This window comes from Haliaeetus albicilla, chromosome 13 (genome assembly GCF_947461875.1).
Source record: "Haliaeetus albicilla chromosome 13, bHalAlb1.1, whole genome shotgun sequence".
Lineage (NCBI taxonomy): Eukaryota > Metazoa > Chordata > Aves > Accipitriformes > Accipitridae > Haliaeetus > Haliaeetus albicilla.
Window position 1 is genome coordinate 18250120 of NC_091495.1, and position 23642 is coordinate 18273761.

Below are 23642 nucleotides of genomic sequence, written 5' to 3' on the forward strand. Positions count from 1 at the left end.
CTGGATGGATCTAGATAAGTGCTAACCTTTGTTTTGTATTAGGTTTTTTTTGAGCGTCCCACTTCTGTTAGACAGGCTGCCATTAGGAAACTCTAATGTGCTTTGTTGTAGTTACTTGTCTTATATCTTCATTCATAGGAATCTGAGGCTTGCTTCTTCAGGTGCGTTTTGTGCATATGCTTGAACAGCTGTTTAAGGAGAGCGTATGAATTTTTAGAAACCTGGCGAGATGCAAAGATGCAAAAGGAGCTGGGCAGAGGCAATGGTATTGCTGCTGTTTGTGTGCTTCGGGTATCTCTTTCGCCTGGAGAGGTGGCTCCACAAACTGCCATGTAGTCATCTCAGGATGGTCTCTTTCATCTGTTATCGGTTAACTGTTTTAACAGTTAATGAGTGGGGATAAGAACATGATCTTCTGGTGCTCATGTTGTTGGGGGACTGTCTCTGCAGACCTCTGTGCAAGGACCCCTGGTCCACTCTGGTTCATTATCAATATTTTTCCCAGCAATTTGCATAGAAAACAGTGTATTTCTTTATTTTCTTGTATCTTAAAATTTTGTGTAGTGTTAACCAAACAATACGACATAAATGTTATATGACTGCTTCATGGACTGGTAAATAATTACCCTGTATTAACAGGGTACTTGTACAAACAAAACAGATTTTCATGCCAAGCTGGACTGACTGGACTGAAGGTGGTCTTTGTCACAGTTTGTGGCCATGATTTTCTGTGTTCCTCTTTATTAGATTAGCTGTAATTGAATTCTAAACTGCATTTTGTCATGTGTTTTTTAAATGCCTCTCTTGCCACTTTTGTGCCTAAAACTAAGGCAGTTTAATGACCATGTGCTTTTCCCTTCCTGTTCTTCCTCATTTCTTTTTCTGGCATCTTAGCAGTGCAACAGGGGCCCATGGACTCTTCCAACTCACTTACATGATCTGATGTTCACTTACGATGCCATGGCTTGAGCCAACAGTACCTGGGATTTCCGGACAGTCTTCTATCCAAGTCCTGCAGAGGCTCAAGATTGCTTATTTTCTGATCTAGACAAGATCAGATGGATTCACCATGGCTTGTCAGAGGCTTTATGTTTGCATCCTCATCCACTTACATACGTACATGTATTTCTGTTCAAATACGTACTTTTGTTTTTGTTAACTTCTTCAAGTCCTAGCTTAAAAAAATCTGTTCAAGTGCATGTTTAGTATATGATGGACATCTATTAATAGAACAGTAAGTTCCTTATCATTATAAATAGAGCAATTCATATGCTTAAAAGAAATATGTGCTCAGATGGCCTCCTGACTTGGAACAGTAGAGCGGAAAGACAAACTCCTGTAGTGAGGTATGTTTGCAGACTGCTGGCAGGTGTGTTCTGTCTCCTGTCATGGCTCAATAATGTTCGATAAAGTTCAAAATATAAAAGTGGCCAAACAAAATCCTCAGTCCTGTAGCACTGGTATTGTTGTCAGATGCTTTGCATGTTTCAGAGTTGAGAGCTCAGAGCATGGAGCAGGTGCTCTCTGAGAGAACCTGACCTCACATGTCTGGGAGGTGGTGAATGCTAGGTGCTCCTCCTGTGCTACCCGTTTTGTACTCCTACCTTCTGTTGAAGGTATTCCTACGCATTTGTCGTGTGGTTCATGGTTTCAGCCCTGACTACTTGCAGTTGGGCAGCAATTTGCCATTTATTCTTTCATTCACTTCAGTGTGTCAATATTCCTTCCTTTTCCTCTCCCCTTCCCCCCAGAGCAAGGTGTTTCTGCCACAAAACTTAACTTGGTTTATGGCCTGAAATGGTGCTTCAGTTCTCTGGGAACAAAACTGTCTTGTCTTAGCACGTTGTCTAGGTTTTTCATCTCTTAAGTATGTGCTAAATGTGGAATTAATTGGCTTTGCAAGTGGTCACTAATCTTCTTTCTGATGCTAGTTAATGGCATTCTTTGGCACTTTATTAAGACAAATACCATTATCCTAACAAGAAATCTAAACATACACATTTTCAAAAATGTTGTAGAACTGTTATACACCATAACTCTTCTGTCCAGCCTTTTAGGAGCCCAAGGAAGCACAGGAAATGCCAGTAGTTTTCAGTAACTGAGGAGAGCAGTTGGTCATGTGCATTTTGTTTACATGGGGGAATTTATTGATTTTTTTACTATCTGGTAATAAATAGCTTATGAACAATTCTGTTGGATTGGGTGTGACTACTCATGTGCATAAATATCACCATGTGCTTTATTGCTTTCCTCAGTTTAAGGAGGTTAAAATTCCTTGAGCTTTTTTCCATTGATAAATTCAAAGCACATCTTTTACTTAGAAGAAAGTGGAAGGAAAAACAGAAAGACAGTATCTGACTTTTTCTACAGGGGCAAGTCTCCAGTGTTTTTGCTCTTGCCTTACTTTTTTGCTTGTCTGTAGATTACCCCCAATGAGGTAATCTACAGATTACTTCAAAGTTTAAAATTTTGAGATGTGTATTGATTAGAAGTAAGGCCACACGCATTTGAACTCTGTGACTTGGTGACCATAAGCTTTAGGGTGGCATTTTATGTAGCCAATATTCACGGTAAACATCACATTTTATATGTGCACCCCCCCTCCCCCATACTTACTTTCTTTTATTTCCATTGATTCTGGGGTGCAAGAAGGTTTGCAGGGCATGAAAGTGGGCACAAGCACAGTCTATACTGCTTACCTTCAAAATTTAATCAGATTGACAGAAAAGGTTGTTATGGTGTATGGTGCTGCCTTTTTTTTTTTTTTTTTTTTTTTTTTTCCTTCCCCTCTGTGAAATCTAGGTTTCATTTGCACAGAAAATTCTCCTGGAATAAACTGAAGTGGTAGTTAATGTACCACTACAATTGCTTATCTGGTTGTCTTCATTTCAGTACAGCATTGCACCTTTTCTTATAACTTGTATTTCTTTGGGTAGCTTCCACCCGGCAATGAAAGTGAGCTGAACCGTTTTATAATTACTGTGGTGGTAGGGCCATGTCCTTAGTCTTGAAGAGTGTATAGGCTCCAAGTGTGTTAACTAGTATGTCCAGTGTTTAACCTTCCCTCTCTGCATCTCTCTAGTGCTCAGACACACAATTAAGATACCATTTGGCAACTAGTCTGCTTTAATGGCTCATGGTTTATGCAGAGTAATGTGGGGTTTTTGTTTGTTTTGGTTTTTTTTTTTCCCTAACCCTTTTTTATTGCAGGTTAAGCTGTGCTTGCAGACAGTTACTGCAACTTAGCTGGCTGATAATAAACTCTTTAAACCACTGTAATGTCCTCATGTGTCTGGACCATCAGACACAAGGCATTTAAGCACCACCTAAAAGGAATCATTTAAAAGCATCATGTAAGCTCAATATAATTCAAACAAGTACAGTCTGTGTCTATGAAGAGGAGATGTGGATGCTTTTAAGAAGAAGCAACTGCTTTATGAATACAAGCTATGAAAGGCTTCCAAATGTCCCCTCTGTTCGTCAAATGTGAATGTGATCTTCTAGGAAGCCATCTGGAGTAGGCATGCTACAGTCGCTGTCTCGCTCAGTGTCATTGTCCTGTCTGTGCCTCAGAGTGACTTGTCTTGCTACTGCACACTCAGTGTTAGTGATTGTTTCATGGGTTTGTTTGAATGTCAAGTTTGTTGCCAAGCTTTGGTGCATCATAAAAATATTTTGTCTCCAATGTGCTAGTTTTTTGGTTTTTTATGACGTGGGTTGTTTTTTTTTTTTCCTGCCTTCCCCATAGAAATATTGTGAAAGGAATGAGGAGTCTGCGAGAAGTACTACGGACTGTGGAAACAAAATCTACTCAGACCTTCAAAATGGTACGGGGAATGGGAGATGGGAAGGGTAGGGTACTTACTCTGCTATGCAGGAATTCTCTCTGTTTATTAACCGGTGCAGCAGGACAAAAATGTATTTGTCCTCACTTGATCGATTGCTGCCTTTTTTGTTTTCTTTCTTTTATTTTTTTATTTATTATTTTACTTTTGGAAGTGATATGTCAAGTGAAGCACTTAATTCAAAGACCTGCCCAATTGAAACCTCCAAGCCTTCAGACCTGGGCACATGGGTTACTTTGGGGGTTATTTTCCAGTGTGTTTTCTAGCCATGGTAGAAATAGAGTTATATTTAGTTTGGCAGTGCTGTCCTCAGGTGATAGTGTCTTGTTTTCTTTTTTGCTTTTCAGTGTGTGCATGCACATCTTTTTGCATTTGCATGTAGTAGCATTAAGTACTTCTGGCTCTTGCAACAAGCAGTGCTTTTTTTTAGACTCCAGTACTTCAGTGTTCTTCCTGTAAACTCCCTTCAATGCAGTACAGAGTGATTTTAATTTTTAATTTTTTTTTGCTGGTGGTGTTGGCATTCTGCATCCTGTTATCCTGAGTGCCTCTGGTAAAGAAATAATGGAAAAAGTTATTTATGTGCCTGTTTAACTTCTTAGACCTTTAACTGGTTCTTCCCTGTCTCCCCTTTAAGAGATCTTGTCCTGAAGTTACTCAGCATGGAGAATAGCAGTCTTGAGAACATGAATGAAAACTTTGCAGCCCTAAAAGCATTGTCATTCGTATGACTAAACTTGTTTTGTGCTTGGTTCAGCTTTGTGTTTTGTGTAATTCCAGAGAAATTCGGCAAGGGAGGTAGTCGTGGGTTTGCACAGTATTTTGGAGATGGAGAGTGCCAGGTTCCAATGGATGGACTGATTGTGTGTGTAGCTCACATGCAAATACAGAGCTAAAATGAAACTGCAAGCAGAAAGGGTGTCCTGGGTGCTTTTTTACCTAGGTTCCTCACATCTGTGTATTTTGGAACTTTGTTCTGGAAACGAATCTTCTTGTTGCCTTGGGATCACCTTATATTCCTAATGGAGAATACAGATGCATGTGGAAGTTTGTGCAGGGAATTAGAAGAGGTGACTTAAATAATTGTCACACTCGGGTGGTTGCATTCTTTTCCAGATTGAGATCAAGGTTCAAGCGATTTTTCTTGCTTGCCTGTTTTATCATTTTGCTGAAATGAGTCTAACCATCTGTTGTTCCTATACCATGACAGAACGTGGCACTCAAATGCTCCTGTCCCTGTGCAACTGGGGAGAGCTGTACAACACCCCTGGGGGATTTGTCCCTAAGGGGAAATCTGAAGGTGTTCATCCAATAGTTTTTCCTGGGATTTCCATTTTACTGAAAGTTGCACTTGCATTTCCTTACTTATTTTTAAAGAGTTGTCAAGAGGGCAAAGAGAGGAATGTGCGTAATTAAACAAGTTTTTCAGGCATTAAAGTGAAACACATGATTTGTTTTCACAGTGTTCTTCAAGCATAATGATGCTTTTTTTAGCCAAAGGCAGTAATAACATAAATCAGAGTCTTGGCCTGTTCTGGTTTGTTTGGTCTTATTCAAAACAAGAGTGAAGCTAATTTACACAGCTACTGTACTGTATGTTAAAACCTAAGACACTAAGAGTATTTGGTGCTTGCCTTTTGAAAGGCTTATCACAAACTATAATCCTACTTCCGTGTGAACCAGTAGAGATCTTTCTGTTGCTGGCATATTATTGTTCCCTCCTTTCTAAAACTGTAGGAAAAAATATAGGAGAGTGGGCTCCTCAGGGTAAAACTGACTAAATAATTACACACTGAGATGATAAAATGATACTGGCTAATGTTGCAGGGCCCTAGGCTGTTTTGCTCATGGTTACTTGCTATAAAAAGCATAGAAAAGCCTAGTTAGAAACAGAAGGCTTTCTGTAACTTGTCAGTAGGAGTGCATGGAAGGTCTTGGGGTTTCCAGGGAGTTGTATGTGACAATATTTCTTTGAGGCACCATCATACAATCAGATCACTTTGCCATTTGCTAGGTACAAGTATGAAACCTCCCTTTCTGGTGTTTAAGAATCAGCGCACCCTACTGTGGTTGCATTTTAGACTTAATTTAGTGAATTCATGTGTGGTGAGGTGGATGAAAATGAAGAACCTTGCATCAAAAGAAGTAATTTTTCTGAATCTGATAACAGGAACTTTAACCTCAGTATGACTTATTTGGTCCTATAGATGTCATATGTCAAGCAGAGTAATGCTCCAGTTTATCAATCGTACCTGTCCTTGTATTTAAAACAAAATGACTCTTGGTGGCCTCGTAACACATCCCAAAGTGTAAATTGCATATAAAATACATATGCAGTAGTCAGAGAAGTTCCAAAATAATATTTACAAGTATTAGGACAGAAAGGCTGAAGTTTCAGCGTGCCTCTGTTCTGTGCAGTATTTACTTTACAGCTTAGAGTGCTGTGCTGCTTAGAATTCACAGAAGATACCACCCATTTTGATGTCTCTGTGCTTGTTTGCACATTCATCTATTTACCGTGAAAAAAATTAGAGATTTGTTGGGTGGGAAACAAGGATAAATGCCAAAAATAGTTTTGCAAAGTCAAGTTAACTTGCCCCCTTTTGGGCCCAGCTTGCCAGCTATGTGTATGAACCAGAAAGCAAGTATTTAAGGATCCTTGGCCACTTGATGGTCAAAAAAGTGCATATGATGTTGCTGTCTCAATATAAAGTTCCTAACCCTCTTCTCCCCTCCCTCCGTTATTGCAACAAAAAAAGAGCAGCAGTATTGAGATGGAGCTATAAAAGTCTGCAGGAAGAGTGATGCTAACAGATAAAGGGTTGATCTTTTAAACCTAATATAGAAGTAGCCTCTGGGCTGAGACTTCCATACAAAATTCTGAGGCTGAGAATGCAGGAAGTGCCATCATACTCTAATATAGTAACATTTGTGAGATTATCTCAGCGGTCTGTATGGCAGTCAGTTGTCTTCATTCACCAAAGTGTCCCTTGCTGTCAGGCCTTTTTGATACTTTTTTCTTACAGTATTGCAACAAGACCATGTAAATGCAGAAGGCTGGCCTTTTCAGAGGAGGGCAGAAGTTGCCAGTGCTGTAAACTTTTTAGCAGCTGTTTTAGCTACTCTAACTTTCTGAAAAGTGGTACTGTCACGTTGTTGGTACATCTCCTTCCCAAGGTGGAACATGGGGAAGGTTGAATCTTTTGTGTTGGACAAGGCTTCACTGATATGTCTTTTTTCTGTACTGCTCATTGATCTCTAGACTGCAGCCAAACAGCTAGCCCAAGTACTTCTCCATTCCCTCAGTGAAGACTGTTACTGGAGCCCTTTATCTGATCTGCTTCCTGAGTTCATGAACAAGGAAGATCAGTCTTATGTTAGCAGTCTTTGTCGGAGGCCTGAGCTGTACACAGAAGAGAAGTAAGTATTCTTTTTTATTTCAGTTTATTGGCAGGAGGAAGGATAGTGTTTGAACATTTTTCAGTACTGCTAATTATGTCACTGATTCATGTAGTAGTTTTGTGTGCTCTTGTTTTTAACTTCCCATCAAAAGGCCTGCTAGAAAAATAAAACATTAAACCTTGAGTGTTTGATATTTTTTTTTCCCAGGAAGGCAGAAAATCCAACCAAATAGCTGTCTTTGCTATGAAATGGAAATAATCTCTTTATGGTTCAGTATAGCTCATCTAGGATATATTGCAGAGCTTTTAATTGTGTGAACCTGCAGAAGAAGGTATTGTCTAGCAAATGAATTATATATGAGATGTTTCAAGTTACTGCTCCTCTTGTGAAATGAGAAGGAGGCTGACAGGATAACTCTCGACCTTCCTCAGAAAAAATGTGTTCTGTCTTTCAGTGCATACTGCCCTCAAGACAACGTAGAAGAGGCTCTTCTTCTCCTCTTAATCAGTGAATCCATGGTAAGCCAAAAATGAGCTTGTAATACTAACAGCACAAAGGAATATCTAGTGTTTCCATGTCAAGTCTTCTGGCTGGTTTTATGTACAGAATCTTCCTTAGATAAAGAGAAGCAGGATTCAGCTGCTGAACAGGAAATGCTATTTATTCCTATATTAGTGACACTGCTTTTATTAAATAGAATGTCAGTGAAGGGTTTGGGGAATTGTCAAGAAGAAGAAGTGACTGCATTCACCATAGCTTTATGCAGGTTCTGACATCCAGATACATTGTCAGTAGACAGATGGTTCCATTCAAAACATCTGTGTGGATTTATGGATCAAGAATGAGAGGAAGGGAGCCTCATCTAAAGCCAGGCATGATGGTGGTACCCGTTGTTTGGCATTTGCAGGATACAATATCTTGATTACATTCCTTAGTCTGCAGGGATAATATTTTAGCTGTTTCAATCCTGAATGATCTTTGGCAGTTTCTGATGCTGATGATACAGGGAGTTTTGTCACATGCAGAAACTTCCATAATGAACTACAGTGAAATAATCAGATTTCTTCTATTTATAACATCAGTTGCTTAAAAAGAACCCCTTTAAGAGGAGCAGAAGAAGGTGGAGAAAAACTGCATGGAAAACTGCATGGTAACCTTTGATCATTTTCATCTTCTGAGAAGACGCAACCATATAGAAAATATGTAAGGAAAGTTACATTGCTTTAAATACTGGGTGGTCACTTGTAGCCTACAGTGAGATTTGAAAACCTTGGAGCATCAATGACCCTCTTAGGAACTTTTAAACAGCTTTCAGACAAGTTGAAAAGAAATACTGTGGAAACTTTGTTTTGGTTTCTGCTTCCTTCAGTTTTAATTTGTCTGATTCTTCTGGCTCAAGTCCTTCCACTTTCCTGCAAACTTCTTCAGAACATGGCAATTTAACATTGTTTGCTTTTAAAATTTGGGGAAAAATTCAAGAGGTGGAACCACCCAAAAATACTAAATTGACTTAAAAATCACATACATCTCAATGTTACTATACTTCCTGCTTTTTAGTGCTTTCTAGGCTAAGCCTCTACAGTACATCTGCTTTGTGTTTTCAGGGGCTCTTCTGCAGTTAGAAGGGCTTTTTATAATTGGAAGTTGGAGACTCCAGGAGTGAGGGCTTGTACAACACCACATGCACTTCTATTAAAATCAGAAGAACGCATGTCAATGTAGCTTGTCAGGGCTAATCCAAGCAGGAAGAGGATCAGGGGTCTGGAGCAGCGACAGTACTGGCTGCTGCAGCTTTTTCTGGGACTGGGCTTGCAGTAAGAAAGGGCTTGTGGGACCTTGAACTCTACTCTTGTTCTGCTGAGGGGAATGAAAGTTATCCCTGTTTTAGCTGATGGTGTGTAAAATGGCGAACTGGTCCTATAACTAAGTTATGGAGGAAGCAGTGTGAAAATGGTGTTGATAGGAACTGGACTGCTGTGCTTCAAAGTTAAATAAGTAAGCTTGTGTTTGCTTATGTGCTGTCTTCTATATATGGGAACTTTCTGGAGGCAGATGCAAGGCATTTTGAGCTGCTGTATATAATAATAATTGAAGATCCTGTAGTAGAGCACTGCAGGAACCATAACTGTCTGTCTGCTTTTTGGGAAATGGAACATCTGAGCCTTCCTCTTGCATTAGCAATAGGCTTGCCATGAGTTTATTGTTTTAAAAAAAATACAGGACAAGTGTATATAAATATAGCTGTGTACAGAAATACACTTAGGAACCACAGGAAGGTGCTTCCTAAGTGAAGGAACAGAGGGACCAATCTGATTCTTACATAGGTTTGCAATCTATAAATATTTTCCTGTGGTTCTGCTGTTATGGTACTAAGAAGGGGCAATTTTGTTTAATTTATGACATGAGACACCTTTTCCATGACAGCTTTGTTGTAGGCTATTGAGTTTTCTTATGTACAGGTTTGTTGTTTGAAGTTTTTTGTTTTATTTTTTAAAATTTGCTGAAGCTCATGGAAAATGAGTTAACAAGAAGCAGATTTCTCGTTGAGGTCTCCCTAATGATATAATGTTGACAACTGAATAAAGCAGATTTTCCTTCCGGGCGAGAGTGTCAGTGGCAAGTGATAATGATATGTTTCTGTAGGCCAGTAAGCAACATGGTTGGTGTTCCTGGATTTTGGCTGGATTAGGCGTTCTTCCAGTATTTACAGTTATGAACCCCTTAAAACAAAACAGAAGTACAGAATTAGGTTGGGTTGCTGGGAGCTCCCCAGCTTCTCTGACACTTTGGTCACTCTGTCAGAGCAAAACTCACTAGAAAAGTACTTTTTCTGCCTGATTTTTAAAGAGAAAAAAGAGCAACCATGCCATTATAACTCTTTTGCAGGACTCTAAAGCCAAATAGGTGCTCCACATGCCTGTTTCTGACTTTTGCCACTCCAAAATGAGCTCAAGGGGGACAAAACTGAGGGGAGGAGGGCCAGAAGAATTGTCAGCACGTGGAGGGGACACAGAGCAAAGATGTACTGGGGAGGAGCGTAAATCATCAGAGAACCTCAAAGTAAATATGTGATACATTTGATGAAAAGGAGACATGGTAGCTTTTTCAAGAAGTATACATCTGGAACACCTTTCTCCGCCCACCCCCCCCACCCCCCCCCCCGGGAGGGAGTAGATCAGTGCTAGGTAGTTTGCTGCTGAAATTCACTCTGTTCTTCTGTTTGTCTTGCCTTCCTAAGGTGAAGTTAACACCTACTTCACCAGGATCTGTGCGACTCCCCAGCAGATGTTACGGGAGTTACAAGAACTGTTCCTGTAAGGGGGAAAGGGAGAAAAGAAATTGCCTTTAAGGTGTTGTGAGCCAGACCCTACTCAGCAAGCCTTCTCTGGCTCTTAGTGGTGCTGGGTTCTGGCTTGGGATGCTGCCCCAGCTTTTCTTCTTATTCCTTTAACTTGCGTTGGAAGGGAGCCACTTTGCATATTCTGGTGGGATGAAATGAGAGTATCTTCTAAAGGGGTAATTAAGGGTTCCTTCAGTATTTCACTCACTCTGCCTCTGAGCCTAAGTATGTAAAAGTTTTTCAGATGGCCAGAAAGCCTCTTCCATAGCTTTGAAGATGTTTCTGTGGTTATATTAACACTTACAGTGAAAGACTGGGGCCTGTTTCCTCCCTGTACTCTCCTGAGTTGCCTCCTATATTCTTTCTGTCCTGTTGAAAATGGGAACCTATTTTCATAAGCTAAGGCATCCCAGTTGTTGAGTTTGGCAAGTGTTCCTCCTCCATGCCAGCTGTTATTTAGTCACAGTGGTTGGCTGTAGAGATCTCGTGAAGGAATCTAGTGAAACAAAATCAGGCAGCCTGAAGATTACCACAGCCAGGGCTGCCTTTAGTGGGGGGTTGTGGCCTCTTGGCTAAATCCTCATTCCTTATGCATAGCCCAAGCTATGGCATGGATGAGCTGTGTTTGTGAGAGGAGGAAAATGCTCTCCTTCAGACCAAGGAGAAGGCCAGCTGGTGACAGCCTTTACAAGCTCAGGCTGTAGTAGAATGATGTGTTCCCATCACATGTTGGAAAAAATGGACTGGCCTATTTTTAAACCACTAGTCCCCCTCCTTACTGCATTTAACCCATCAAAACCAGTGGCACTGTGTTTATGGGGAGAACTGAGGGTGTATTGTGACTTTCTGCAGTGTGGTTTCTCTGCATCATGCTATCAGTGGGAACGGCCCCGATTCCATCATCGGGAACTCTGGCGCTTTGTGCTGCAGAGTGTAGGCAGGGCAGGCTTGGCAGGACTAACCCTTAGCTGCAGTTTTGTTTATTTTAATAACCATTCTCAGGAGTATTCTGGGTTGACTGCACTTCCCCTTAAAGTTAGCCAGAAGTTTCTCAGAGCCAGGAATGGAACACTTTCTATTAATTTTTGTTTATTTTTGAGGTAAAAAAGTTCTTTGCACTTAGAAACATTCTCTTCTTGAATCTGAGGTCCAACGTACAGTCTAAAATCCCTTTATTCAGCCCTGGCAATGCTGGCTCTTACAACTGGGGATTCTGGCTGATGCTGTCCACCAACCATACCAGGTAACATGAATTATTTTTTTTGGCTCTGTGTTCACTTCACTCATACTGGAAATCAAGTTCCTTGTATCCAAAACTAATAAATTCTGTGCCTGTGTAACAAAGATTAGAAATGTCATCCCCATCTTATCTCTGATTTGAATCCCTAAAGGCGATTTGACCTTGGAGCGCCTGAGAGCACAGAACAGATGGTGAGGGGGAAAGTAAGATGCTGGGACTTGTCTTTTTCTTTTTACTGGTGAGAGCAAACTCATGGCTGTGAGCATGCCTTTAACAGAATAATATTAAACCCATGTATTTTTAAGCACAGACATAATTAAAATCTGCTAGCTCAACAGTTCCTAGCTTTATAAAATAATGCTGCTCAAAAAATGGGTTGGTGAAGGAGAAGAATCTCATGTTGCTTTTGTAGGATTTTTTTTTTTTTTTTTTAATGACACCAAGCCCAGTGATGATACAACAGCTGGATGACCATCATCAGTATTTTACTGAGGGCTATTGGGCTATGGCAGCTGAAAGAGACAACTGGGGACAGGATTGCCTGCTCTGTTGGATCCTGCCAAATCACAGTTGTGCACTTATAATAGCAAATGTTTCTAGTGGGAAATACACCACCTCTGTTAATCGCCTCTTGACTAAATAGTTCTAATGTGAGTTGCTGGAGACAGGGTAGAGAGCTTTTTCCTTCTGTTTTGCAGTAGGAAGTCTTGTTTCCAAACTTGGAAGGAGGATGCAAATTGTTGGAAGATAGCTTTCTAAATGCTGATTATTGATAGCAAATATATGACTTTGTTACCCAAGACAGTATCCATAAACAAACTTCATTACTTTCTTCCCCTCTCTTCCTTTTGCGTAGGGTTGTTGGGCTGTTTTGGCTGGGGGGTCATATGTCTGTCTTGCTTTCCGTGACATTTCCAGAATTAGTTCTGCTACAGCACAAGACGTTAAAATATACCTGGTGAGAGATAAGATATATCTATATGGTCATATTTGATAACCAATAATAATGGGCTATTTTGCTGAGATGTCTGAATGGGGTACCAGTGACTTGTGCTCTGTTGCTTACCAGAAATGAGATGGATGCCACACGGTTCACAAGGCAGTAAGTTTTCATTCGCTGTGCTTCTGGTCTGAAGTGGAGCAAGTCGTGGTATCTCTGTAACAGGAGTTTTGGGAGCGGCTGGGGTATGGTATTTCCTCCCTGTTCTACCTGCTCCCCATTTTCACAGCAGCTTTGCAGTCAACCCTGAATATTTTCTTTGTATATGTCAATGAGGGGAAACTTCAAGTGCTGTGTAGAGATTGTCAATAACTTAAGTGAAAAGTCCATAGCCTCTTCCATGTGAATGGGTCCTTGCCATTGCGAAGAATTCATTCGTTTTGTTGGCAGTACTGGCAAAACAGCCAGCATGGAGACCCAAAGGATATGGGCTAAATATTTCCCAACTCTTAGCAGTAGAGGCATCAATTGCATGATTTCAAAGGCTTGTTGTCAATCTTATACACGTGGCATTTGTTTTTTCTCTCTTAATGCTAGTATTGAATCACACCAATTACATTATTACAGTACACTGTGTAAAACATGCTGCCATTCTGTATAGATGGGTTGCAGTGGATCTGGCAATTATGTCTGTTATGAAAAGACACAAGTTGAACATTAGAATGGCCATGAATTAGGGGGCAGGCAGCAGGCACTCATTAAAGATTTTAATTGCTTTCTTTTTCTTCTTTGAAAAAAAAAAACAAACCAGGGGGAGCCATGTTTCAAAGTGAGCAATTTAAGGATACTTCATAGCTAATTGCTGTGAGAAGGGGCTGCTACATGGAATATGTTCTATTGTAATTCATATGATTGCTTGGCATTTTATTAAGAAGCACATCTTTGTACTGTGGTAAAATTTTATTTTCTACAGTGTAACTGAGTGTGTAATAACTGCTGAAGTAATGGCAGTTTGGATTTGCTTTGGCTCTTTTCCTTTCTACATGTAATAAACATGCTATAAATAAGTTGTAATTATCAGGGCCATTGATGTACAGCAAATCCTCTGTGGATAGATGGCTTATCTAGTTTGCAGGTAGGTATATTGTCTATGTGGATAGGAAGGTACAAGCTGTCTGTAGCTCAGCAGAGTCCGTAGTTAAATTGCAGATCCTCAGAAAGGCAGATCTCTTCCCTGCTGTTAGAGCCAGCATGGGTCTGAAGACACACCTAAAAAGCCCTGCTGAGCCCCAGGTGGTTCTGTGCCTGGTCAGGTTGAACACCTGAGTTGGGCTTCAGGCATGATACAGAGACATCACAATGGCTGAGTGCTGGGTCAGCTCAGGGGTACTAGCCTGTGCTGGAGCCTTTTGGATGCGTGTGGCCTGCAGACAGGCTGTGTCCCTGGGCTGCGGAAGGGGAGGGCTGAAGGTGCTTGCTATCCTGTGTGCTGCTCAGTCTGGGCTGACTACAGGATGTGTCTTATCTCCCCAGATAGGATTGGTGTCATGTCTGAGCCACCTGCATGCACAGCTACTGGTGTCTAATGCATCTAATGTGTGTCTAATGTGCAAATGCAATGCGTCTCTGGGTTGTTCCATTACCTAAGAGTACCTCAAAGGGGCATTGACTGTGTATTTTTGCCCTGTATAATGCAAGTTATGCTAACTCCTGATGGTGAAACTCCTGTTGGTTGCATTAGTGACCTTCTCCATCCCACACAACAGCCTTGAACAGAGGTTCTCTTCTTTTAATGGTGTGACTCACCATCTCTCTCCGTCCTGCTTGTGTGCTGTGAGGCGTGTCTGGGTGGCAATAGGAACAGCTTAAAGGGAAGAGTCATGCTGGAGGTGTTGAAAATGTATTTGTAGCTATGTTTTACTGCTGCTTATAGTGGAGGAGGAGGAAGTAATGCCGTAGGACAAATTGGGAGTTGCTGCTTATGTTATTGATATACTGTTTGGAGATCAGTCTTCTACAAATAACCCTTCTTCCACTTGTATTCAGAAAAATTAGTGGTCTGAAGCAAGAGAAACACAAGTATTGAAAAAATGTTGGAGTAAATGGCTTAGTATTTATGCATTCTCAAATACAAAATGAAGTATCTCTCTCTCTATACATTTCAGTAAGTAAAATTCCCCATCCAACAGAATCGGTGTATGCTGCGTTGCAGTAACTCTACAACTACTTTGCAGCTGTACTTACCAGCAACTGTCAGGTTTTCTCACTGCCAAACTGAAGTTTACAAAACCAAACAGGTAAAGACAAAAAAATATTGGCTAATGATGATCTGGGTCATGGTACTTGTCCTTCTGTGAGAGGCAGGCCACAGAAACTTGCCAATTTCCCTGAGTGGGTTTCTAGGAAGTGATTCACATTCCCTTCTCCACCCTCCCGTATGTAACACTACAATAGTAAGGGATACCTTGAGCCTTGGGATGAGGATTTACATTACCGTGTTAGACACACTCCATGTTCTTGCTACTGTTCAGTCAGTTTGGTATGAGGTTTGCACCTTTTGATATTGTTTGGGTTTTTTTTTATCTCTGTGATAATGCAGGAACTTTTTGTTTGGGTTTGGTTTTTTGGGTTTTTTTTTAGCAGCTGGAATTAGCAATTGGAAATAGGTTCTGTATTAACAAAAATGGTGGGATGGAAGTGATGAATTTGCTCAGTGGCAACTTTAATGCATGCAAGTATAGAGAGCAATAGATTGCAGAGACCTTCTGTGGCTTTGAGATGTGAAAGCTTGAACAAAATAAGCAGGTTTATGATCTTCTTGGAAGGAATATTAGTCATGCCTATGCATATTTTTTTTTTAACTGCTCTCTGCTTAGGTAAAGTACGATACGTACGGTATGTTCAGTATGACTGCAATTTTAGAATGTTGCATCCTTGTAATATGTCTCTCATTCCTACTTATTGCAGGATTTGGGCATGTTCTTCCTTCTAGTACCAATATCTGTTAGCAGATGTTAATGGATACTCACCAGTTCTGATTAGTTTTCTATCTCTCCTAATGCATCAACTTAAAAATAATAAAAAATCATAGCTTGGTACTAGATGGATACCCAAAAAAGCATCAGGCTATAGCTGACTCTAATTGGAGGTTGATGATGGGATTACAGAGCATGGTGGTGCTATCTCAGTAGCTATTTTCTACAAACAATTGTCATAACAATGTAACAGGTGCAGAAAAAATTGTTAATGCCATTGTATATATGTAGGAGGATTCACTCCGCAATAAGGATCATTCTGTATATGCTTTGTCTTTAACTCTCTGAAGTAGCAATCCCAGAATTGTTTTGTACATGCCTTTAACTCCTTCTTTTCTTCTAAAGTAGCAGTCTTGGGTTAAATCCAAACAGACCTTAAACATGGGGCTTTGGGGTTTTTGGGGGTTTTTTTTTGTTTTTTTTTAATTTTTATTTGTTAGTTCTGCGAATAAAGGTAGATGAGCTATGCATTTGTACTCTGGTTGCAGGATTTTCTCTTTGAAGTTGGTTTCATTCTCTCGTGCAACCTGTTGCTCTGAACTATTTTTAAATCACAAATTACATCTTTTGCAATAACATGAAAAAGAAATATACTTTTGTGTCTACAAGAGTTGGTGAAGGTTTATTTGTGCAAACCCTAGACCGAGTCTGACCTGTCAGTTTGCCTTTAACTGCAGTCTCCATTTAGCTCTTGGTTGTGATTGCGTTAGTAGTCAGTAATTGTGTTTGCTGTCTTGGCTGGAGGCTGTGATGAAGAGTGCTTGGAACTGGGGCATTACACAGGTAATATCATGATGAAACAGCTGCAGTTTAATCATAGTGAGATATGCGTGGGCTTTACAGGCTGCATATTCTGTAAATTTTTATTTCACTTAATTCCCGTGTTTAAACTTTTTAGGAAAAAAAAATCTCCCTACAATTAGAAGGAAATAGATGTAAGATTATAGCAGTAAGTATTAGAAAATAAATGTCATAACCTTCCTGCTTCAGGGAGAACACACTTGTTGGCCTTTGCCCCAGGTGAAACTGCTGGCAATCTTCTTCATTTTTCTGATCTTTAAAATGTCTAGACCTGAATGTCTGATGTTGCACCCCTTAAACTGCCCTGGGCTTCTCAGCTGAATCTGTGCTATCAGTCAGTGCTAGCACTCAGTGGCATCCAGCACTGCCTCTCTCGGAGGTTAGGCAGTCTGGGTGAAGTCCTCTGTGTTCGGAAATCAGAGGGACTTTCCTGTTTACCCTTGGATTGAAATCTCCCTCTTTGTGCTCAGAAAACAGAGAGGCTGGGATCTTGAGATAAATCTGAGTCTATGGCATATGGTATTTTGGGACATCCTCACAAATTGCTAGACTGATCATTTTCTGTCAAAAGTAATATTTCTTTTTGATCTGGGCTGAGCAATGCACTGATAGATTATGCAAAATTAACACTTATAAAATTATTTTAAAAAAAAATTTATTTGGTATTGTGTTGCCCAGACCTCTAATGGCATTAAATTGATGACAGGCAAATCTGATTACTAAGGCAACCTGCTCAAATTAAAAAATAAAAAGTGTGTAGTAGAAAAGAACAAAACCACATGCTATTGGGAAGAAGTCAAGTGCAGACACAGAAGGTAAAGTATCAACTGTGGAAGCAGTTATCACAGTTGCAGACAACTGAAGTAGTAAGGAATGTGGTTTAAGGATGGCCTTGAATTTTTAATTATTGAGGAAATGGGACTTGGTAGGTCTGTTTCCTAATGCTCTAATTCTGTGAAAGAAATCCAGATGAGGTATTCCTAGCAGTTCCTTTCTGTATGTACAGCTATCTTCTTGAGTTTGCTTCATGTAGATAAAAAGTATCTCTGTGGAAACACCTTCCTTATGAATCTCGAGATTATTTTAAACAAAATGTCACGGATGATGGGTGGAACTCCCTCTGGAGGGGTCGGTTGTCCCTTGCTCCTTTGGTGTCTGATGCTTCATTTTTGTCTGCCCAGGCAAACCGGGACGCAGTGATCAGCCGAGCCCCAGACCAGCAGGATGACCGAGCTATCAGCCTCCGGGATGCTTCTGCAGTCTATGACCTCCTCAGTATCACGCTGGGCAGAAGAGGGCAGTATGTCATGCTTTCTGAGGTACCTCCTGGCTTCTGCTGAAACTTCCACTGGAAACGTGCAAGCAAAGCCCCTCTTTGCATTAACTTGTTGGGGAAGGTAAAAATGAAGCACACTAGTTGGCAGTTAGTAGAAATAGCTACAGACCTATGGCAGCACAGGCCAGAAATGTGCACAGAACTGTTTGAGTCATTAAAATAATTTATGTGTAGGCACTTGAACAAATTGGCTGTCATTTGAAGTGATGGTGTATGCTAACAAGGCCTATTAACTGAGAAGAGGAAAATGATGTCGTTAAAAAAAACCCAAAACATTAAAAAAAAAAATCACTTGGGCCCTGGACCACAACAGATTATTTTCTCTGATTTGACTACTGAGGCAAGCGGCAGTCTTGACAAAAGATATTAAAAAAAAAAAAAGCCTGATATTTCTCCCAACATTTATTTCTCAGTGCTTGGAGAGAGCCATGAAGTTTGCATTTGATGAATTTCACCTCTGGTATCAGCTTGCCCTGTCCATGGTGGCTTGTGGAAAGGTAAGGTTCAAACCAAAGGACTCAAAGGGCATGTTTTCCTCTGGCAGAGTGTATCTAGCTTACTTGTTTGAATGAGTACAGTCATGTATTTTGTGGTGGTAGGTCCCACCAGAGAGGTACGTAGAAGGACAGTGCTCTCCTTTTAGACTCTGATTGCACTTTGTGATCAGGTGTGCATTTGGTATTAAGTACCATTACTCTCCATGTAGTGTTTGCTTCTCACTATCAAGTTAAAAACAGACTTTTTACATAGCTGTGGATTGAAAAGCATTATACAGCTGTCCATTCTCTGCAGGTTTCAACATAAATGTGCTTCGTATAAGAAAGATACTGATGTCTACAACTGTCATCAACTCACTCTGTCTTTGGGCAGTTGAGTTAACCTCTCTTTAAGCTGTGGTTTCTCCATCTGATCAAGGAAATGTTAATGCTTTTTCATAGGGAGCTTGCAAGGATTAATATTTTTTAAGTGCTTGGTGCAAAAGATACGGTAGAAAAAGAAACGATGTGTGAATGTTTGGAATGACATGTGTTTTAGCATAAGTTTGGGTTTGGTTTTGGTGTTGGTTTTTTTTTTTTTAAATTAGTGTAGTATTTGTCAAAGTTACCAGTTAACCACTGAGATGGCTGAAGTCTGCTTGCAAAAGGTAGGCAGAGACAGCAGGAGCTTTTCTTTATTAGTCTTAAAAGAGTAGGCTTCATGCAGGAAATATGGATGGTACAAAATTTAGCCTGTTCATTCTGGGGGTCCCCACCTATGCTTTTAGGAGGTGTGAGCAAATTAATGCTGTGTGGTAGCAGACCACTTAATATGGTCCTATGTTCCGTGCCCATGGAGTGTAGGGGAATCCATGTGGAACTGGGCAGACACCACCAATTAGCAGTCATCTACCAAATGGTAAGTACTGGCCTTTTATGGCTGTAAGCTGAGTTGGAAACAGTAGCTTTGGCATGGAAATGGCAGATGAATATACAGTGGCATGCTTTTGCAAAGAAGTTGTCATCTTGTGATGTATAAGTGGCAGCAAAGCTTGAAAGATGTCTGAAGGGATTCCGTCACTTCTGTGAGCATAGGCAAAGCTTTATCTTGGAAGACTGTCTGTTGTTACGCATTATACTTCAAGAAAATTGCAGAACAACCAGTGAAAGTTTAATAAAGAGCATCAAGGACAGCTAAGGGTATAATAAGCAGGACTGTGGAAAGATTGAAAGAATTGGATTTTTTTTTTTTTTTTAACCTTAAAAGGGAGAAGGAAGTCCAAGAGAAACAAGTCTTCAAAAGCTCTTAAAAGAAGGGGTTAATCTTGTCTATGGTGGGTAGGACAAGATGTGACAGCTTCCAGTTGCAGCAACACAAGTTCGTGTTTCCTATTAAGAGGCCGAAAAATAGGGATAGTGGTACACTGGAAAAAGATTCCCTGTGGAGGCTGTGTGAAGCCTGCATCACTGGGGGTCTGTGGAACACCCTAGGCAAATAGCGGTCAGTAGTGACCCCAGAGTGAGGCACCAGGGGTGTACTTCATGGGACCTTGCAAACTCTGACTCTGTTCTGGGACTCCAGTTATCTCATAAATCGGCTAGATGTGTTATAATCCAAAGAAGATACCGAAACTTTGACAAAGCATATTAGATCAGCAGGGAGCTGAATGGAGATGTTTAGTGAGAAAGAGGCTCACAGATTCCTGTAGGAGTTTAGTACAAGCATTTCAAAATCCAATTCCAAGCATGGAAATGATGGCTAGACTCAATCATGTATAGGGAAACGCGAAGCTACTGGTGGAATACTTAAACAGTGAGCTTGGTGCCATGGTGCTAATACCTTGCACTGGCCTATGTCAGGTGGGGGGTTTACAAGTCAGGTCTGGCTCCCTTTGGCATTCACCTGGCGTTAGCACATTGTTGCCCTCTGTGCCTTTGCAAATCCTCTGGATACCTGATCTCTTGATACTGAGGACAACAATGGCTAGATTGGCTATGATGGAAAGGCGTAGCATCTTCCTGTGAACACAGGACTTGTCTGGGAGCTTTATTGGCTTTACAGGTTATGTAACCTGTTTCTCAACAGCAGATAATACTGTAGCTCTAGTAATCTGCCAGAGAGCAAATCTAGATTTTAACTGCTGATGGCTGAGAGAGTGAGTGTATCCAGAGCATAATTGTGGTTCAATCTTAGATTAGTATGGAGGAGGGAAATGTGGCCTGATCTTTAGCTTCTAACAGTTTGCATGAGAACTCTGTCCTTGTCATTATATGTTTGCATACCTCCTCACCTTCCCTAGAAGTCACTGAATATTTGGTACTTTAGAGAAAAAAGAGCAACACAAGTATCTGTATCTCTGTAACTGTTCTATCTTTTCAGATTTTCAAGTATGTTATGTCTTTTTGCCTGTACTTTAAATATTTACAAGGTAAAATGGCCTGATCTTGCCTATTGATGTAAAAGCTCTAAATGTTCTGAGCCCTATATGGGGCAGAGGGAATTCCCTTACCCAACAATCCCATCTGTGCAGTATTTCACTTCTAATCCCAAAGTATTCTCTGAGGATTCCTGTCGTATACTCTGCAATGCGTCATCTTGCTAATGGAAGATGTGGCTTACATTGTTACATTGCTTCTCAGCTTGATAGCAGGATAGAGGTCATTTAAAAGTAAGTGCTCCAGTCTAGCAGAAAGAACTGATGAGAAAACAGTGCGGTCTGTCTAGACTGCAGAATGCAGAGTACACTTGAGCTTTCATAGGTAAAAGATTTTCACCTGTCTCAGTCACAGCCAATTCCTGATCTCATTTCTTGGTAATGAAATCTCACATCCTGCAGTGTTACTTGTTCTGCAGTACAGCAAATCATGCTCAGGGTACGACAGGAACAGTTTTATCAACCTGTAAACGCTGGAAACTTTGGTCTCTCTTTTTAACACGTTTTTTAGGATTTGCAAACTCTGACCTTAAAAGTGCTGCAAAATCCTATCTTGCCCTCTATTCTACACTGCATTTGACTGGTGTTACTTTTTTTTGTATATTCATCATCTTCAGGTTACGTCAATCAAGTTGAATTTCAAACTGTTTTCTTCCTCTGCCAGCCAAAAAATTGCCAAATGGTGACTGTCATTTTTCACAAGTGATCAGTCTGAATGTCAAGCCAGCCACCTAGGCTCATTACTGTATGTAGGGTTGAGTTTACACATTATTCTAAAAAGCATGTGTCTTAACAAAAATAGGCACATCATTTCAGTAAGTTCTTACAGAGCAAGTGAGGCCTTAGGGCTTCATAAAACAGTGAATGAAAAAGCTCAGAGACAGCTTCCTGTCTGTCTTCTATCCACTTAAGCTGGAAACAATGCAGTGACAGCAATTTCACTTTCCTGTGCTTCTCAACAACTTGCATAATGAGAAAGATGGTGTGGTCTGGTTGTTTTTTAACCCATTCTCAGGAATGCATGTATACCGAGCTGTACATTTTCTGAACAAAAGGAGCATGTTTATTTAAATGATTAAAATCCACCATGAAATTCGAAAGACTTTTGTAGGCAATTTTAGACGAAATGCTGGGAAAGCCTAGACAATGGCAAAGACATAGTGAGAGATGTCCTTTGTCACCAAGTGCAGTTCTGGATATGCAAGAGAAAGGTTTAAACCGGTCTAATGCAGCACCCCTGTTCTTCTGAACTGGTGCTGGAAAACTGAATGCTGAACTCTTCACAGCTGCTTTAAGTTGCTTCTACTGATAATAACCTTTGTGATGTGATAATATGACAGCCAGAGACTGAGTGGGCACAGCAGCTCCCTGGCTCTGCCATGCATCAACAAGCTGGAGTCTGAGTGGCAAATGGTATGATAGCTGGATGCCATCTGGCAGAGTCCTCAGGCAATGAGATGAGTCCTGCTGCCGGAGTAAAATGAGTGCAGTAGGTTGCATCTGCTTGTCTCAAGATTTTGAAAAAGTGACCTATATTCAGTAGAATGGGGAAAAGGAAGGACCGAACTCTTATTTACAGAGTAGAGAAGACTCTGTAGTCTTCACAGTACAGAAGAGAGAGACAGCTGTTTGGGGCAGACTTCTCTGCTGCTGCTTTTCAGCTAAACCGTTTCCACTGGAGGTCGTGGAGATTACCTGCACACAGCCCTCCGGCAGACTAGGGTAGCTCTACCAACGTATCTGAAGTTGGAGGCAAAATTGTCATAGTGTCTAGGTGATATGTTGCAAGCACAAGGGATGTGAAATAGGGCCCCTGTGCACTTGCAAGCATTTCCCTGGCCTTGGACCAGTTGGATCAGTTACATGTTCCCTCATTCAGATTTCTGTCCCCTTCCACACCTAACAGCCTCACACAGGACCCAGCCTGGGTGTCCCAAAGTGTCACTGGAGCTATCTGGGAGTAGAGACTCACGTGCATCATGGGATTGGGCTCTAGCTTAAATTGACAGTACTTCAGAAAGTCTTCTAGATCTGGATCATGTGTGTCTTTTTTTACCTGTCATACTGCTTAAGGGAATGATAAACTGATTTGCCTTGAACAATGTGAAGCAACATTGATGCCTCTCTTCTACCTACCAACCAAGGAGATAAGATTTCTATTTAGTGACAACGATGTGCCATTTTCCTAAGGGTAGTGAGGGAGGGATTTTTCAAGGATAGCTGTGAAATTATTCTGTGAACACTGAGTCTACTTAGTCTAAAAGTGCTGGGTACCCTAATTGAGCCATTCAACTAGCAGCAGTCTTACACTGATCTCTCATGTCCAGTGGATGTTTATTATTATTATTAGCATACGCAGTGTATAAAACCATTTTCATGCTCATATTTAATGTTTCTGCTCCCAAAAAACACAACACAACTTGGTTAGTGAATTAAAAGCTTTAGGATGTGTGTTCCTTGAGAGGAGGAGTGTTACAGTCTCAGGCCAGCTGAGGGAAGTGTGAAGCATCTGCTAGGAGAGGATAATCTGCTCTTAGCCCTCACCCTGTACACTCATTTAGGGGATGAAGTGCAGCAAAAAGTGTGTAAAGGAAGAGCTCAGGATCAATTAAAGGGGCTGTGGGGAAGAGCCTCTGTGAGAGCCCAGTGGAGCTGGAAGCAGTTACTTGGAGGCAAGGGCTATGTTCAGCAGGCCTTGTGCTGGGATTGCTAATGGTGGTTATGTGTTCCTGGGGGTGCCTGGCACACAGCTGTCCAGCCCCTCTTGTCCAGTGTTGACAGAACATCTTCAG

General features: G+C 40.9%; 2 protein-coding genes across 6 annotated transcripts in view; one reads left to right on the plus strand and one right to left on the minus strand.

The window, feature by feature from the left end:
• MCFD2 (multiple coagulation factor deficiency 2, ER cargo receptor complex subunit) overlaps positions 1-22558 on the minus strand; it is a 56933-nt gene extending 34375 nt beyond the window's left edge. The window contains exon 1 of the mRNA XM_069800330.1: positions 22554-22558. The gene's annotated coding sequence lies outside the window, so the exon portion shown is untranslated. The remainder of the gene's footprint in view (positions 1-22553) is intronic.
• Positions 1-23642, plus strand: part of TTC7A (tetratricopeptide repeat domain 7A) — a 183307-nt gene that overhangs the window by 28730 nt on the left and 130935 nt on the right. For all 5 annotated transcript variants that reach the window (XM_069800322.1, XM_069800326.1, XM_069800323.1 and 2 more), the window contains exons 6-10: positions 3749-3827; positions 7108-7265; positions 7702-7765; positions 17785-17922; positions 18353-18436. In XM_069800322.1, the coding sequence (XP_069656423.1) occupies positions 3749-3827; positions 7108-7265; positions 7702-7765; positions 17785-17922; positions 18353-18436 (523 nt within the window). The remainder of the gene's footprint in view (positions 1-3748; positions 3828-7107; positions 7266-7701; positions 7766-17784; positions 17923-18352; positions 18437-23642) is intronic.